This window comes from Mustela nivalis (genome assembly GCF_964662115.1).
Source record: "Mustela nivalis genome assembly, chromosome: 17".
Lineage (NCBI taxonomy): Eukaryota > Metazoa > Chordata > Mammalia > Carnivora > Mustelidae > Mustela > Mustela nivalis.
Window position 1 is genome coordinate 7157498 of NC_139036.1, and position 14677 is coordinate 7172174.

At 45.8% G+C, this 14677-nt stretch overlaps 1 protein-coding gene across 4 annotated transcripts in view; it reads left to right on the top strand.

Annotated features, from left to right (window-relative positions):
- Window positions 1–14677, top strand: part of DNAH9 (dynein axonemal heavy chain 9) — a 318684-nt gene that overhangs the window by 177715 nt on the left and 126292 nt on the right. For all 4 annotated transcript variants that reach the window (XM_082708418.1, XM_082708419.1, XM_082708420.1 and 1 more), the window contains 3 exons: window positions 1251–1447; window positions 10101–10263; window positions 12013–12136. In XM_082708418.1, coding sequence (XP_082564544.1) covers window positions 1251–1447; window positions 10101–10263; window positions 12013–12136 — 484 coding nt within the window. The remainder of the gene's footprint in view (window positions 1–1250; window positions 1448–10100; window positions 10264–12012; window positions 12137–14677) is intronic.

Below are 14677 nucleotides of genomic sequence, written 5' to 3' on the forward strand. Positions count from 1 at the left end.
ATAATAACTCTTTCATATTTAACTCTTCCCATTTCCTTCTTATAAACCAGGCAGGAGTCCTGGCTTCCCTGTAGATGAGACTCTCATCCTCTCCCCATACACCCCCATTAGATGTGACGAATTTTATCCCTTGAGCTTACAAAGCTAACCCTACAGCAGTGACTCATTCCCCCGGGTCCTAGAAAGCATGTTCTTTCTTGGACTTACTTCCCCTACCACCTTTCTTCCTTTTGAAAGCTCTAGGATTTGAGTTTTTTTTTTTTATAAACATATATTTTTATCCCCAGGGGTACAGGTCTGTGAATCACCAGGTTTACACACTTCACAGCACTCACCAAAGCACATACCCTCCCCAATGTCCATAATCCCACCCCCTTCTCCCAAATCCCCTCCCCCCAGCAACCCTCAGTTTGTTTTGTGAGATTCAGAGTCACTTATGGTTTTGAAGTAAGTAGTTCCTCTCTAAATTAAGAAAATGATTAGTTGCCTCTCTGATACTTACAGGGTACCTTGGTAGTAAAGAGACACAGACCCGCTGTCTTTTAATTGAGTCATACTAGGTTTTTATTAAATATGGTAAGGTCTGCCCTGTGGGCAAGAATTAACACGCCGTCAGCTCATATCTTTATGAAAACTTCCTGCATCGGGGGCTTTACTGTGAACATTTCCAGATTATCAGGATCCTTGTAGAGAAACCAATCACCTAAGGATGGCTCATGTGCATTTTTGTAGAAACCGAGTTCTCTGGGCTGAGCCTGTGAAGTTGGGGCTGGCAGCCTCCAGTGTGCTGTCTCACAGGAAAGAGGAACGGTTTTATGCTGCTGCCATGGAGTGGGAAGCAAGACCTGTTGGGAATAGATGTGGGAGAGATAAGCATAGTGGGGCGTGGACCCCTTCACCCAGCAGTGGTGAAAGATTGCTTAGGGAAATCTAGCCACGTGTCCCCACCCACTCCTCTGCCCAGACATGGGCTCTTACTGGGCCTATGGGAAGGGTATCTCCCACCTTCCATATCCTGTCCTCAGCCCACAGGGAGTAATAAACACCACCCGTGACTTCACGGAGCTGGTAAATGAATGTTAAATGTCTCTTTTATAAGAGCTGCTCAGGAGTAAGGAAGTAGGGGAAGCAGCACAGATACTTAATTTGCAGGAAGTGTCCAGAGAGAAAAAGTAAATGAGGGGTCTTCACCCTATGGAACCAGAATTGAGTCAGTAAAGGGGGTCCTTATGCCTGTGTTCCACCACCAGGATATCGATGAGACTGTGGAACAGACCCGAGGCCTGAACATATATTGCCATTTTGCCAATGGTATCGGCGAGCCCAAGTACATGCCTGTACAATCATGGGAACTTCTGACCCAGACTCTAGCAGAAGCCCTGGAGAACCACAATGAAGTCAACACAGTGATGGACCTGGTTCTCTTTGAGGACGCCATGCGCCATGTGTAAGTGTGCTTCTGTTCCTGCCTTTCCTCGGTTGTCTCTTCTTCCCAACATGGATGTCCCATTTAGGCATTTGAGGACACCTTGATCAAACCAGGAAAGCAGCCATGCTTCTGCCATGGGGGTCAAGATGGCGGCCAGTAGAGCAGCCATGGTAGCATCTGCCATCGGCCCTAGGGGAAGGCAGGTTACTGAACTCACGCAGCACTGGATCTGTTTCCTTGTCTGTCATTTGCAATCCCTAGGCACGTCCACAGTGCCACCAAGGGAAATTTTGAGATGATAAGAGACACCAGAACAGCTCAGGACCCATGTCCCCACACCATACAAGTCTGAGGACCAACTTTAAAATAATGAGATGGAAGATTTTTATTTAAATGCTCATACATTTCAAAAATACCCTGTGAATGTTGTGGCTTTAGTGGAACCACTGAGAGTAGTCACCCAAGTCTCTCCTCTCCCACCAAATGCTGTCCCTCTACTTCACTGCCCCAACTGCATCACATCCCACCTTCCAAAATCTTGCCACCCTGTCCCCCGGTACCTGTGGACCTCAGCGGCAAAACCACTTCAACTTCTCTGAATGTCCACTCATTGATGATTCTGAGTAAAACCCCACTCACCCCTGGGTCGAGCAGAGCTCTTTGTTCTCCCCATACCATGTACCCCACACCCTAGAGAGAGCTAAGGGCCCTCCTCTCCCATCTCATTCCAGTGGCCCATTGAAATCATTTCTCCCCAGTTCTTCAAAACCCCAGTTGTTCAAAAGCACAAACACCCAGACTTTCATACTTACTGCCTCGCCTTGTTACAGCCGTCTGCTGACATCCAGTCCCTCCCCAACATTTGCCAAAGACCCGCGTGCTTGGGTCAACTTCCTTCCTCGACCTCATCGTTCTTCATGGCTGGCTGGCCTCTGCATATAACCTGATCTTTTTGCTCCTTGGCCTCCTTAGCTCCAATGGTCTTCTCTTCCATCCCCCCTCAGCCACTCACTCACAAGTTCCCACCCCAGAACTTCTGTCATCAGTGATGAGCCCACCTCCGCAGTCTCCATTTCCAACAGCCCACCCTCCGAACTGGGCCTCCTACCCTTCCACTCACCTGCTCTAGTTTTTGTTCCAGGGAATTCCTTCTTGACCCAGTCGTATTGAGGTATAATTGGCATCTAACATCGCATTAGTTAAAGGTGTACAACATCATGGTCTGACCTACGTGTGTAACACAAAAGGATTACCACAATAAGATTAACAGTCATGCACAAGTTGCAGTTTGGTTTCCTTGTGATGAGGACTTTTAAGATCTGTTCTCTCAGCAGCTTGCAAATACACGATATGGCATTGTTAACTCTGCTCATGGTGTTACACTTCACCTCCCCAGAACTCATTTATCTTAGACCTGAGATTTGTTAACCTTTTGACCATCTTCCCCCACCTCTGGCAACCACAGATCTGATCTCTTCTGTTTCTATGTTTTTGTTTATTGTGTGGCTTTGTGGTTTTTTTGTTTTCTTTTTTCTTTTGGATTACACTTATAAGTTAGGTCATACAGTATTTGTCTTTCTCCATCTCACTTCTCTCACTGCAGGGTCCTTCCATGTTGTCCCAAATAAAAATATCCCTGTTGTTCTTCAACTTCGTCAAGACTTCACGTCATGTCAAACTCCTTTCCCCTTCTGGCTACCATGTCTTTACTGTCCTCAGCCACCATGAGCCCCATCATCCTGGTGCTAGCCCCCCTCACTTCCCTGCCATTGTGTCCATGTGACAAAACCCCATTCTGGTTAAACACCACTGTCTTATTCTGCACCTGCCTCCAAGCATCTGATGATTGTTGCAGAAAAAATCACCTCCCTTTGGGCTTGGTGTGTTTCAGAATTTCAGCCATACTTTTCACATGGGCCCTTGACCTTGCTGGAAACCCACCTTCACTACCTCCACTAGCCTGGGCAGTTTGCTCTCTTGGTCTACTTCTGGTGATTGCATCCCACATTTTTCTCCTCTTCTCAGGCTTCTAGCATCCCTCCCCTCTCTCTGTCCCCAGTTAATGAGCACATCTCTTCCTTCACTGATGTCATGAAAGCAACCAGAAGAGAATTCTGTCATTTCCCCCACCATCAAATCTAACAGCCCACCTGCATCCCACCCACAAATTGTGACTTCTCTGATATTTTAGTAAATGAACCATCCCTGTTCCTACCTAAGGCCAATCCCTCCATGCACATCCTGAATCCCACCTTTTAGCACCTTCTAAGTGACTTGATGTCTTCATGAAATTAAATTATTCCTTTTGTCTACTGCCTCCTTCCTGCCCCCTCCTCCTCCCTTGCCCCATCTTGTGCCATCACCATTAATTCAGTAATTGTTGGATTATACACACCTACTTATAAACATGTCACATTATCATTACAACAATAATAAACTATTCCTTCACTCTTATACCTCCTTCCATCCCCTACACCTTTTTCTTTTCTTTTCTTTTCTTTTTTTTTTTTTTTTTTTTTTTTTTTGCTCCTGTTCACAACAAAACTCATCAAAATCATTGTCTTTACTTTCTCACTTCTCATTCTCTTCTGGATCCTTTTCTTAGCAATGGAACAAAGAAGCTCTTATCCAGTCACCACAGAGCCCCCTCTTGCTAAAGTCAGTTGTCGCTGCTGGGACCTCAGCTCACATAACTTGATTTCCCTGCTGCATTTGTCAAGATTAATCTGTTTGTTTACATCCATCCATCTGCCCATCACCCACCCATCCATCCACCTACCCATCTACACATCCATCCATCCCCCTACCCATCCACCTATCCATCTACCCATCTACCCATCCATCCACCCACTGATCTATCCATCCATCCATCCATCCACCCAACACATATCTTTGGATTAGGCATACTATGAGTGCAAGGATCTTTTTTGTATTCACCACCAGATCTCCAATACCTAGGACAGTGTCTGGAACATAGCAGGTACTCAACAATCATTCTTAGCATCTCATTTAGGGTAAAGGATGGAGAGGAAAAACAGAAGGAAGGAGGATATAGAGTGCTGGTGGAGGGTGGGGAGGGTGTTGACTGCAATTTTAAAGAGGGAGGTCAGGAAGACCTCTCTGGAAAGGGAGCACTTGATGTGATATGTAGCAGCTACCCTGAACATGGAACTCACTGCAGGCCTGGTGCATAGAGCTTTGCTTACATCACTTCGTTTGTCACAAAAACCCTGAAGGAAGTAAGGTCTGAACTTACCCCTATATATTACACACAAGAAGGCTACAATCCAAAGATGTGGGAGAAACCACCTAGCACCATACACCCCAGAAACAGAGAGGCCAAGGCTTACACTGGCACACTGTCTCCAGTGGATTTGCTCTCCATCATCACACTCTGGTGCTTCCTCATCTGTGCTTCTGTCTCTCCCGATCCAGTGTGAGTTCCTTATGCATAGACTTGGTCTTGCTCACAGCTGAATCCCCAAAACCTTGGATGCTGTCTGGTGTGTAGTCGATGGCCAGGACCAGGGTTTTGGGACATCCACTCATAAACCTTGGGACTTCAGCGAGCATTTTTCCTCTCCTCTTGAACAACTATCAGAGCCTGTGTCACAGTCTTGGAATTGAGACAAATCTCTATCCTTTCAGGGTAAATTTAATTTGGGAGAAGAGCAAGTGATTTGGTCAATGTGGTGCCCAACACGGGTGATCAAACTGACTCATAATACTCTTAAGAAGAAATAAGGCTGGGAAAACTAGCTTTTCTCCTGACACTCCTTAACAAGCTGTGAAGATGGTTTCTAGAAGATGGTTTCCAGTTAGCAATGGCAAAATAACTGGAATAATGAACTACCTCAAGGGAGGTAGTTCTCAAGATTAAAGTATATTTGGACGTATAATTTCATGTCCATTTGTTTAAAAATATCAATGTCCCACAACATGGTCTTTGCCCTGCCCTCCCATCCATGGGGCTCCTCGGCCCTCTGCTGTCTCTACTGGCCACTGAGAGCAGAAGCAACCCCTTGTGCCAGAAAATGGACCGCAGCCAACAGTGAGAAACACAGATAACCCAAGAGTGACAGAAGACTCATGGCCTCACATCACTCCACACGGTGCCTGAGGCAGAGGGGTTCGGGCTTTCTCCAGGAAGGTCCTGACTTCTGAGACCCAAGGGGGGAGCAGGGTGAGGCAGAGCAGGACAAAGGCTCTGGCACTCCCCAGGAACCCACAGGGTTGGTGGAGGGGCCAGAGCAAGGGCATCTGGTCATGGGTACAATGAGGTTATTCTCATTTTGATGTGATCATCATCTGGTTTTTTGTTCTCACGACTTGAGCTCTTATCAGTCTCTCGGTCTGATTCCCCGATGCCTTTCCCAAGCTCTGCTGCTAATTCTTCCTGCTGCCTTTATGCTGAACCCATAGAGCACCATGCCATGAGTTACAGGCACAGGTTCTAGAGCCAGAGCCACAGCCACATTCAAACCCTGGTTTTGCCACTCATTGGCTGTTGTGTTCAGCAGAGAACACTGAACTTCCCCGAGCCTCAGTGTACTCCTCTGGGAAGTGAGAGTAGTGAGAATGTCCACGTCGTTGGGTTATTGCTGCATGCGGCCAGTGCTTTGTGCTTAACAAGCAGTCCGGAGATGCTAGGCTTTTTCTTTGTTGTGCCCTTAATGGCACCATGGTGCTCTCCCACTGACTTTCTTCACTGTTTCAGCAGATTCTGGGTCTGCATTTCCTTAAAGCCTCACACCACGTCTTTTCCACTGCTTTTGGCATAATCTTTATCTCTTTAAAGATTAAACCTTTATCTAGGGTTTATTGGCTCCCACAGAGGTTGTTCTGCCTCTTTTCTTTTCTCTTAGCATCACTTAATGAAAAAGATGGACTTGTCTTGTGCCCCTTCCTTTCTGTACCATATCTATTCTCAAGGGCGTGTGTGCATGCATGTATGCTTGTGCATGTGTGCTGCCTGTGCACATGCATGTGAGTGCACATTGTGTGCGCGTGTGTGTGCGTGCATATGTGTGTGTCTGCATGCATATGTGGGTGTGTGCATGTGTGCGTGTGCATGTGTGCTATCTGTGTACATGCAAGTGAGTGTGCATGTGTGTGCAGGCATGTGTGCATGTGTGTGCGTGCATGTGTGTCTGTATGCATGTGTGCATGTGTGCTGTCTATGCACATGCATGTGAGTGTGCATGTGTGTGCAGACGTGTGCACATGCATATTGTGTGCATGTATGCATGTGCATGTGTGCTGTCTCTGCACATGCATGTGAGTGCACATGTGAGTGCAGACATGTGTGCATTGTGTGCGTGCATGTGTGTATCTGCATGCATGTGTGTGCGTGCATGTATGCATGTGCGCATGTGTGTGTGCGTGTGTAGCCTTAGTAAGTCCGCTCCCTCCAGCTGTGCTGTGGAGCATCTTCAGCTTTTGTTTTTAATCTCACAGAAATTCAGTAACAGGCTTAACTTAGACTGCGCTGGTTTTCTCGCCCAGGAGCCCTTCAGAATATTGATCTTCCTTTTTTTTTAATGTTGTAATTTGAATGCAGAGTCCTTTGCCCTCGTCAGAGGTTGTTAATGGATCCCCAGCCGGAGTCTAATGCTGACAGTGGCAGACTGAACCATTCTTCTCTGGAAACTTCGGGACTAGCGATGCATTTCCCATCAGATGGTGAACAGCAGAGACCATGCTAAGCTGAATTCAGGCCTTCCGGAATAGTGGGGATGGGGGCGGCCCAGAGAGCCCAGGGGGACTTCTCCAAAGAGAGGGCCTGGATGTCTTAGCAGCTTGGTTTCTCTTATCCCTGGAGTCAGGCACCCTCTAATGCAAACACGAAGCAGATGAGTCCTTGCCCCTCACATGATGTGTGATTGTGTGCGTCCCCCAGACATGATGCTGACTGTAAGGCCTGTGTTGTGTTTCAGTTTAGCCAAAATTCATCGAACACCTTCACGTGTGCAAAGACTGTAGAGAAAGCAAGCTGAGTATGCACACTCTTTTGATGCCTCAAAACTAGGATTTAATAAGGGCCCAGAGAATTATAAATCTATCTGATACAAAAAAGAAAGAGTAGAAATACCACAAAAAAATGATAAAGGGGAAAAGCAAAATCATAAAAGAACTAAATGTAGGTCAATAAATAAGTCTTAAATACTAGGGGGAATTAATTTTCACCACAAAAACTTAGTGACTTACATTTTCTGGGTTTTAAATCCAGAAAGCTAAAATTTTCTGCATATCCAAAAGCAAAGTAAAACGAAAAGGTAAAAAGTGACAAATGAGCAGTGTGTTTCAGAACCTACCTAAAGGGGCCTTACAGATCTGGAACTCTTCAGTTAAGAAGTGTGCAGTTGGGGCACCTGGCTGGCTCAGTCAGAGAATCATGCAATCTTGATCTCAGGGTTGTGAGTTCAAGCCTACATGGAATGTAGAGATTACTTTAATAAATAAAACTTAAAAAAAGAAAGAAGAGGACCATGGACCTGAAAAAGGAAGCTCACAAAACAAAATGTAATAATTAATAAAAAAATATTTAATTCCCTAGATATCAAAGGAATAAAATTTAAATCATAGTGTCAACCATTCAATTGGCAAAGATTTGAAGACATATACATAAGACCTAGGATCAACAAGAGTGGGGGCCAGACTCTTCCCACCTGCTGGTAGGTGGACCTTGTTGGCTTACCTGCCTTCCTGCTGGGGTTTCCCTCTCAGTAGCAAACACACCCAGCAAACACAGGGGAGAGGAGTCAATGAAGACCCACAAACATTTAGTTTATTGATGCTGATTATGACCCAGTCATCAATATATGCCAGAAATGTGCAGTAGCAAGAAAACTCAAGCCACAGAAGGCCCACAAGAGCCCAGTAACCTCATCCCTGCTCCCGTTTCGTTGATGGGTCAAGTCCCATTCATCAAAGCTCCCCCACCCCTCCATTTCCAGCCCTTCCTCCAAATTGGGCTTAGCTGCACTTAAATGGTTCCACTCCTGATGACCCTTACATAATGTGAATATGATATCTGTCATTGTGATGCCCTTAATGTAAGATAGGGACACAGGACTGTAGCCTACACTGTTTAATTTCAGATGTACACTCTGTTTGGTCAGATTCCCCCTGAGCTCTTGTTCTCCATGCTTGGTCAAGTCCAAGGTCACCAGCAGCTGTGGTCTCATCCTCCTTCTACCCATTTCCCAAGTTTTCTAACATGATGCATGCTAATGAAACTCACATAATCTAACATATTCTCACCCTTCAAAAATAGCATTCACCTTTTGATCAGTTCTACCCAAGAAGATGACAAATTGGTGCCACTGTTCTGGGAAGCAGCTTTTCGGGATGTATCAAAAGCCATAAAAAATTGTCTTACTGTTTGACTTGATGATTTGTCTTTTAGGGATCTATCCTGAGGACATGATGAGAGATAGAAATGAAAAATAGTTACGTAACAGTATTTATGACTGGAAAACATTGGAAACAATGTAACTATCCCATAGCAAGCTGCTGCAGCCTAGGAATTTATTCTGTGGTTCATCATTAAAAGCATGGCTTAGCGATTACTCAGTGGTGTAGAAAATTATTCACACACTATGGCTAAATGGAAACGTAGCTTCAAAACGCTGTTTAATATATAATGTGAACCTGATTTTGAAAATAAGATAGAAACATCTTGGGTTTCAGATGCAGTAAGCGTATGTACCCACAAGTATATACCTACAAATACAGAGATTCTAGAAAAACCTCCAGAAGGGTGTGTAGTTAATGTCAGTGGTGTCTACTGCTATTTAGTGTAGAATTGTAATTTTTCTGTATTTCAGGCATTTTGTATAATGAATGGTTGTTGGTTTTAAGGTGAGGAAAGGGAATAGGAGTTTTTTAAATAAAGAACGTAGGTACCTTATGTAACATTTATACATAGAGTTAAGGGGAAAAAAGAATGTGGAGGAGGCTCACGGACAGGTGGATGGAAAGGCAGCATTTGAGGAAGGGTTAGTGAGTCAGGAGGAAGAGGGTCCTCTGCAGGATGTAGTCTAAGCCCAGGACTTGAGAACCTTTCATCACTGCTGGGAGGGAATATGGGTACTGAGACAGGGGAGTAGAGCTTAAAGGGGAAGAATCCAGAAGCCAAGCAAGTGGGCGCCCTATAGGCTGACCCCAAGAATCCACAGTCATTACAAAGGCATCAATGTCCAGGGCTCCCTGTTGTTCTGCTGACTTTAATTTCACTTCTTCTCTCTCTAGTGGAACAGACGGTTCTGTTCCTGCTTGTCCTTTAGCCTCCCCTGGAATTTTTTTTCCCTACTCTTCTCTTTTTCCTGTCCCCTCCTCTTGCCTAGAAGCACAAGTAGGTGAGGCCGAGTGCTGGGGGAGATGTGGCAGACTCTGGCTCAGCTGGGTAGTGAGGGGACAGAGGGGAGTCTGCGTCCCCTCCAGTCCTTTCTGGCTGCCACGAGCTCGTCCTCCACTGCCACTGGTTCACCAGACGCTTTGGCTTAAAGCAGAAAGCAGGAGTGACCTCCATCCATTTGGGCAAGAAAGCAAGGCTTGGTCTGGGGACAATGTAACTTACATTTCCAGCACTGATCCCTCGGACCATGGGACGGGCTCGGCACAGAGGAGAGTCTGATCCAGGCCACGTGCCTCTGCTCTTTCCCCGCAGCTGCCACATCAACCGCATCCTGGAGTCCCCCCGGGGAAATGCACTGCTGGTGGGCGTGGGTGGGAGCGGCAAGCAGAGTCTGACCAGGCTCGCGGCGTTCATCAGCTCCATGGAAGTATTCCAGATCACGCTGCGGAGAGGGTACCAGATCCCGGACTTCAAGGTGAGATCCAGCCCCCAGCCCTCACCCCCGCAATGCCCACAGCTCCCTGTCATCCCTCCTTAGCTCTGCAGTCACCTTCCTGAGAACCTCCCCGTCAGCAACGGGCCATTCCCTTCCTCAATTCTGGGCCAGTGACCCTCATTAGACTCATTGGACTCAGGTCTGCCTTTGTAAAACCTCAGCTGCTTCAGCTCCCTCGGGGTAACCTTGGCTCTCACCGGATCAGGGGCACCTCTGTGTCAAAGTGAGCACACAGCCCTCTAGCAGCTCTGGTGGACTTGAAAGGAGTTCTGACAGTCTGCCCAAGTCCTGTAAGAAATTCACATTTTTGAAAGACTGTTCCAGTGCTTACCAGGTACTAGGAACTTCAGGGACGTTTTCTGGTCCCAAACAAGCCCTTAGCAGCCATGCTGCATGATCTAGAACATGGGGAAAAGCATTTATACAACTGAAAGAGGTCACTTTGCCCTTCCCTGTTGTGCCTGGTTACAACAGAGGCAGGGTCAGGAGCCCTGATGGCATTTCTACCAGGATGCCACACTTGCTCTCCCTGTGCGAATCCCAGCCAGTCTGGGGCCAGACCTACCCACCTGCCTTCCTAACCTCTCAGCCAGTGGTGCTCATCACTGCTCTGAAACCACAGCTCAGCTTCTCCACAGCCAGCTGGATCTAAGTCAGACACCAGGTCCACATTAGACCAAACTCCAGTGGTTCCAAAGAAGAGGAAACAAGTCAGTGCTTAGAAGTAAGCATTTACAGAATGACCTAAGATGGCAGTTCTCAGCCTTGGCTATAGACTGGAATCCCCCTGAAACACCGCTGATGCCTGCAACCCACCCTCCAGAAAGTTTGGCTTAACTAGTCTGCGGACTGGCCTGGACATCAAGACTTTTCAGACAGTTCCGATGAGAGTCGGGAAATGTTGTCTTAACTAATTCTGTAAGTACCTAAGGTTGAGAATGGTTGATGCTAAAGGAAGTTCACTAACTTTAAAGGGGAATGATATATGGGACATGAAAGAAGCTTTGGCATAAGGAAATGCATGAGGCTCTTAGAAAATGAGCTTTGAATGGTGCGAGCAAGAAGACCAAGATCGGGGACTGACAGCTGAGCTCTGTGAGTGGGGTACAGAGCTTGAACCAAGATTGACTACGCTGGGAAAATGCAGGGCTTGACATCCTAGCCCAAGACTTCATCCACCTGCAGTTCTGAATGGATATAATTTCCTACCAGATGACTCTGTGTGTGTGTGTGTGTGTGTGTGTGTGTGTGTGTATGTGCAAGTGAGTCTCCTAGTATATTTTATTCCAACACAGAGCTTTTGCTGGAACAAGTCATGAGAACACAAAACACTGCTAGCATAAGATACATTTATTACCGGGATTGGTGGCCCCAAATACATGACTCTTCTGTCAAGACCAAGAGCAATTGCTTGCCTTCGGGTCAGGTCATTCACTTGTATGATGATATAAGTAACACAGATGAGCAGGGACTATCTCTGTCCCTTTGGAAAGCTGTGCTGTTACCCCTCGGCACAAAGGAAGAGCTCCCGAAGTGAATACAGGAGCCACAGTGATTGCATGAATTAAAGATCGTCACTGTTCAAGTTTACTCATCCACCTCTACTGCTATTTTACTTTCTTTCCCATTAAAGTAGATAAGGAAATGGTCCCATTCCTAAAGAGCTGATTGGGGATCTTTCAATAAGGCTGTCTTCCCAAAGATCTCTAATGTTGATCGTTTCCACAGATGGACTTGGCTGGCTTGTGCCTGAAAGCCGGGGTGAAGAATCTCAGTGTGGTGTTTCTCATGACCGACGCCCAAGTGGCTGATGAGAAGTTCCTGGTGCTCATCAATGACCTCTTGGCATCTGGTAAGAAACTCTGCTCGTGAATGTAAATTCCCCCTGGAATCAGTCATCCCAAGGTGCTCCCAGGTCCAGAGAGCTGGGTCATAGAAATGAGGAAGAAGACTGAGAGAGTAGAGGACTGGTTCAGTAAGATACTTCTAGGGTTAGCGCTGTGCCTCGTCCTGGCTCCTTTCATTGGAAAACAGACAGTAATCTTGGGGGCTCTCTGGCTGGAAATAGATCTGGGTTTTGGAAGAAGAGCATGTCTAGGGTCCGGTGACCTGCCGAGCCCAGAGAGAAGGGGCTCTTCCCTCCCCATATCCAAGACAGAAACCAGAATGTTCGCAGTATTTCAGGTAGATTAGACATTGGCAAGGAGAGACATGGAGAAGTTGCACACACGAAACTTACACAGCAGGGCAAGATTAGGCTGCTGATTTAAGGAAGGGTTCAGAACCTGGTGCAAGCAGAGAAGCAACAAGAAACGCAGAATCTCTCTCACGTGGTTTTCCTTGGCTTCCAAAATACTTGACCGAGGATGGCAACCGTCCCATGACACTGTCCGTGCAAGACAGGACTTTGTCAGATAGTTCAGTTGTGATACTTTACTATTCTTATTTATTTAGGAATTCAGAAATTATGTCAGCCATTCTGGGTAAAAAAAAAAATCTATGTGCACACATGTATACATACACACACATGTATGTACACACATAATCCAAGATATATGTGCATGTATATGCCCAAGAATATAAGACAGTAGAGTACTCAGATTATGCATTTACAGCAATGGGAAGCATATATTTTTGCATCTATATTAATTAAACATAGAATATGCTTTCCTGGGCGCCTGGGTGGCTCAGTGGGTTAGGCCGCTGCCTTCGGCTCAGGTCATGATCTCAGGGTCCTGGGATCGAGGCCCGCATCGGGCTCTCTGCTCAGCAGGGAGCCTGCTTCCTCCTCTCTCTCTGCCTGCCTCTTTGCCTGCTTGTGATTTCTCTCTGTCAAATAAATAAATAAAATCTTTAAAAAAAAAAAAAAAAAGAATATGCTTTCCTGGCTCTTAAACCGAATTCAGCATCCGCAAAACTACCTCTTCATCCGGGTTAAGAAAGCAGTCAGTGCCCAAATGTTCCAGAACAAAATTCCTGCCTCCAGTTTTCTGGCATTTCAGAAAGCCCTGGTATCCACCACCCACCCCCATTCTAAATACCATCTTAACATCCTACCACCTTCCTCAACAGCATTTTACCTACGACGTTGTCTCACCTTTTACTATTTTACTGAATAATGAAAGTGGGGCCAGTGGCGCTCCAGCCCTGTACCCTAGTCTAATTTCTTAAAATTCAAAAAAGGTAAAAATGTGCTTCCAAACACTTCCAGCTTTGGAAACACCAGGAATGTTGCCAGACTCACTCTATATGTCAGCTGGTGCCAATCCAGCCAGGTCACCTTCTGCTAAAATAATGTCCGAGACACAGAAGCTGATAGACTTTCACCAATGGAAATTTTTGTTCTCAATTAAGTATTTTTTTTTAATTTTTCATTTAGAAGACAACTTTTTAAAGAGTAAATGAATTTCTGAAGCCCTGCCCAGTGAGAACATAATGCGGTCAGCTTGCTCCAAGGTCGTGAAGTTTCAAGTTCACATTTCTCTTTTAAGGCTTCTATGTAAAAGTACGTTTTTACATACACCTGTTAAAATGGAGATGCAGTTACAAATCATACTTCTCTGATATTCCTCCCTTTGTTCTTAACCACTTTGACAGGGAGAATTAGAGCATATCTTAGTTTTAATTTTCCCTGTCAGGTAAATAATTCGCTAGAAATTAATTGACTGCCAGTCCAGGGAAAGCTTCAGGAATTCCTCAGGACCTCCCCCACCTCCGCCATTTTTCAATTTTGTGGAGTTGTGCAATCACTCCACTCTTGGACAACACAGGGCAGACTGTGACACTGTGTCAGGCTACCTTGCCATGAACACATCCCTCTCTAGTCATCTACAAGTGCTGTTAGTTTAGAGATCAAGGTAGAGTGAATGTATGCCACGGATTCAACTCTCCCCCCAAAGCATCCTCTTCGATATTCTACTAATCTTATAGGCTCTGCAGTTTCTTTCCACAGTTTGTTAGCTCATTGTTTGATCCCTTGATTTCCTGATGCCATTTCCAAAATCAAACCAGAGTTAATCAATTGCCACCAATTTTATCCCCTAACCATTTCTGATTCCGAATCACAGCTCTCATAGCTACCACTGGTCTTTTCATCTGTTGTTTTAACCAATGTAGACATTTTTTTTTAAAGATCTATTTATTTGGGAGATAGAGAGAACAGAGCACAAGTTGGGAGTAGGGGTGGAGAGAGAGAGAGAAATCTTCAAGCAGACTCCCTACTGAGCACAGAGCCTGATGTGGTACTTGATCCCAAGATCCTGAGATCATTACTTGAGCCACAATCAAGCATCAAAGGTTCAACCAGCTGAGACACCCGGACTCCCCAACAAATGTAGACACTTCTTAACTCATCCTCCACCTCCTAGGCAATACCTTCTCTAATCCATTCTCC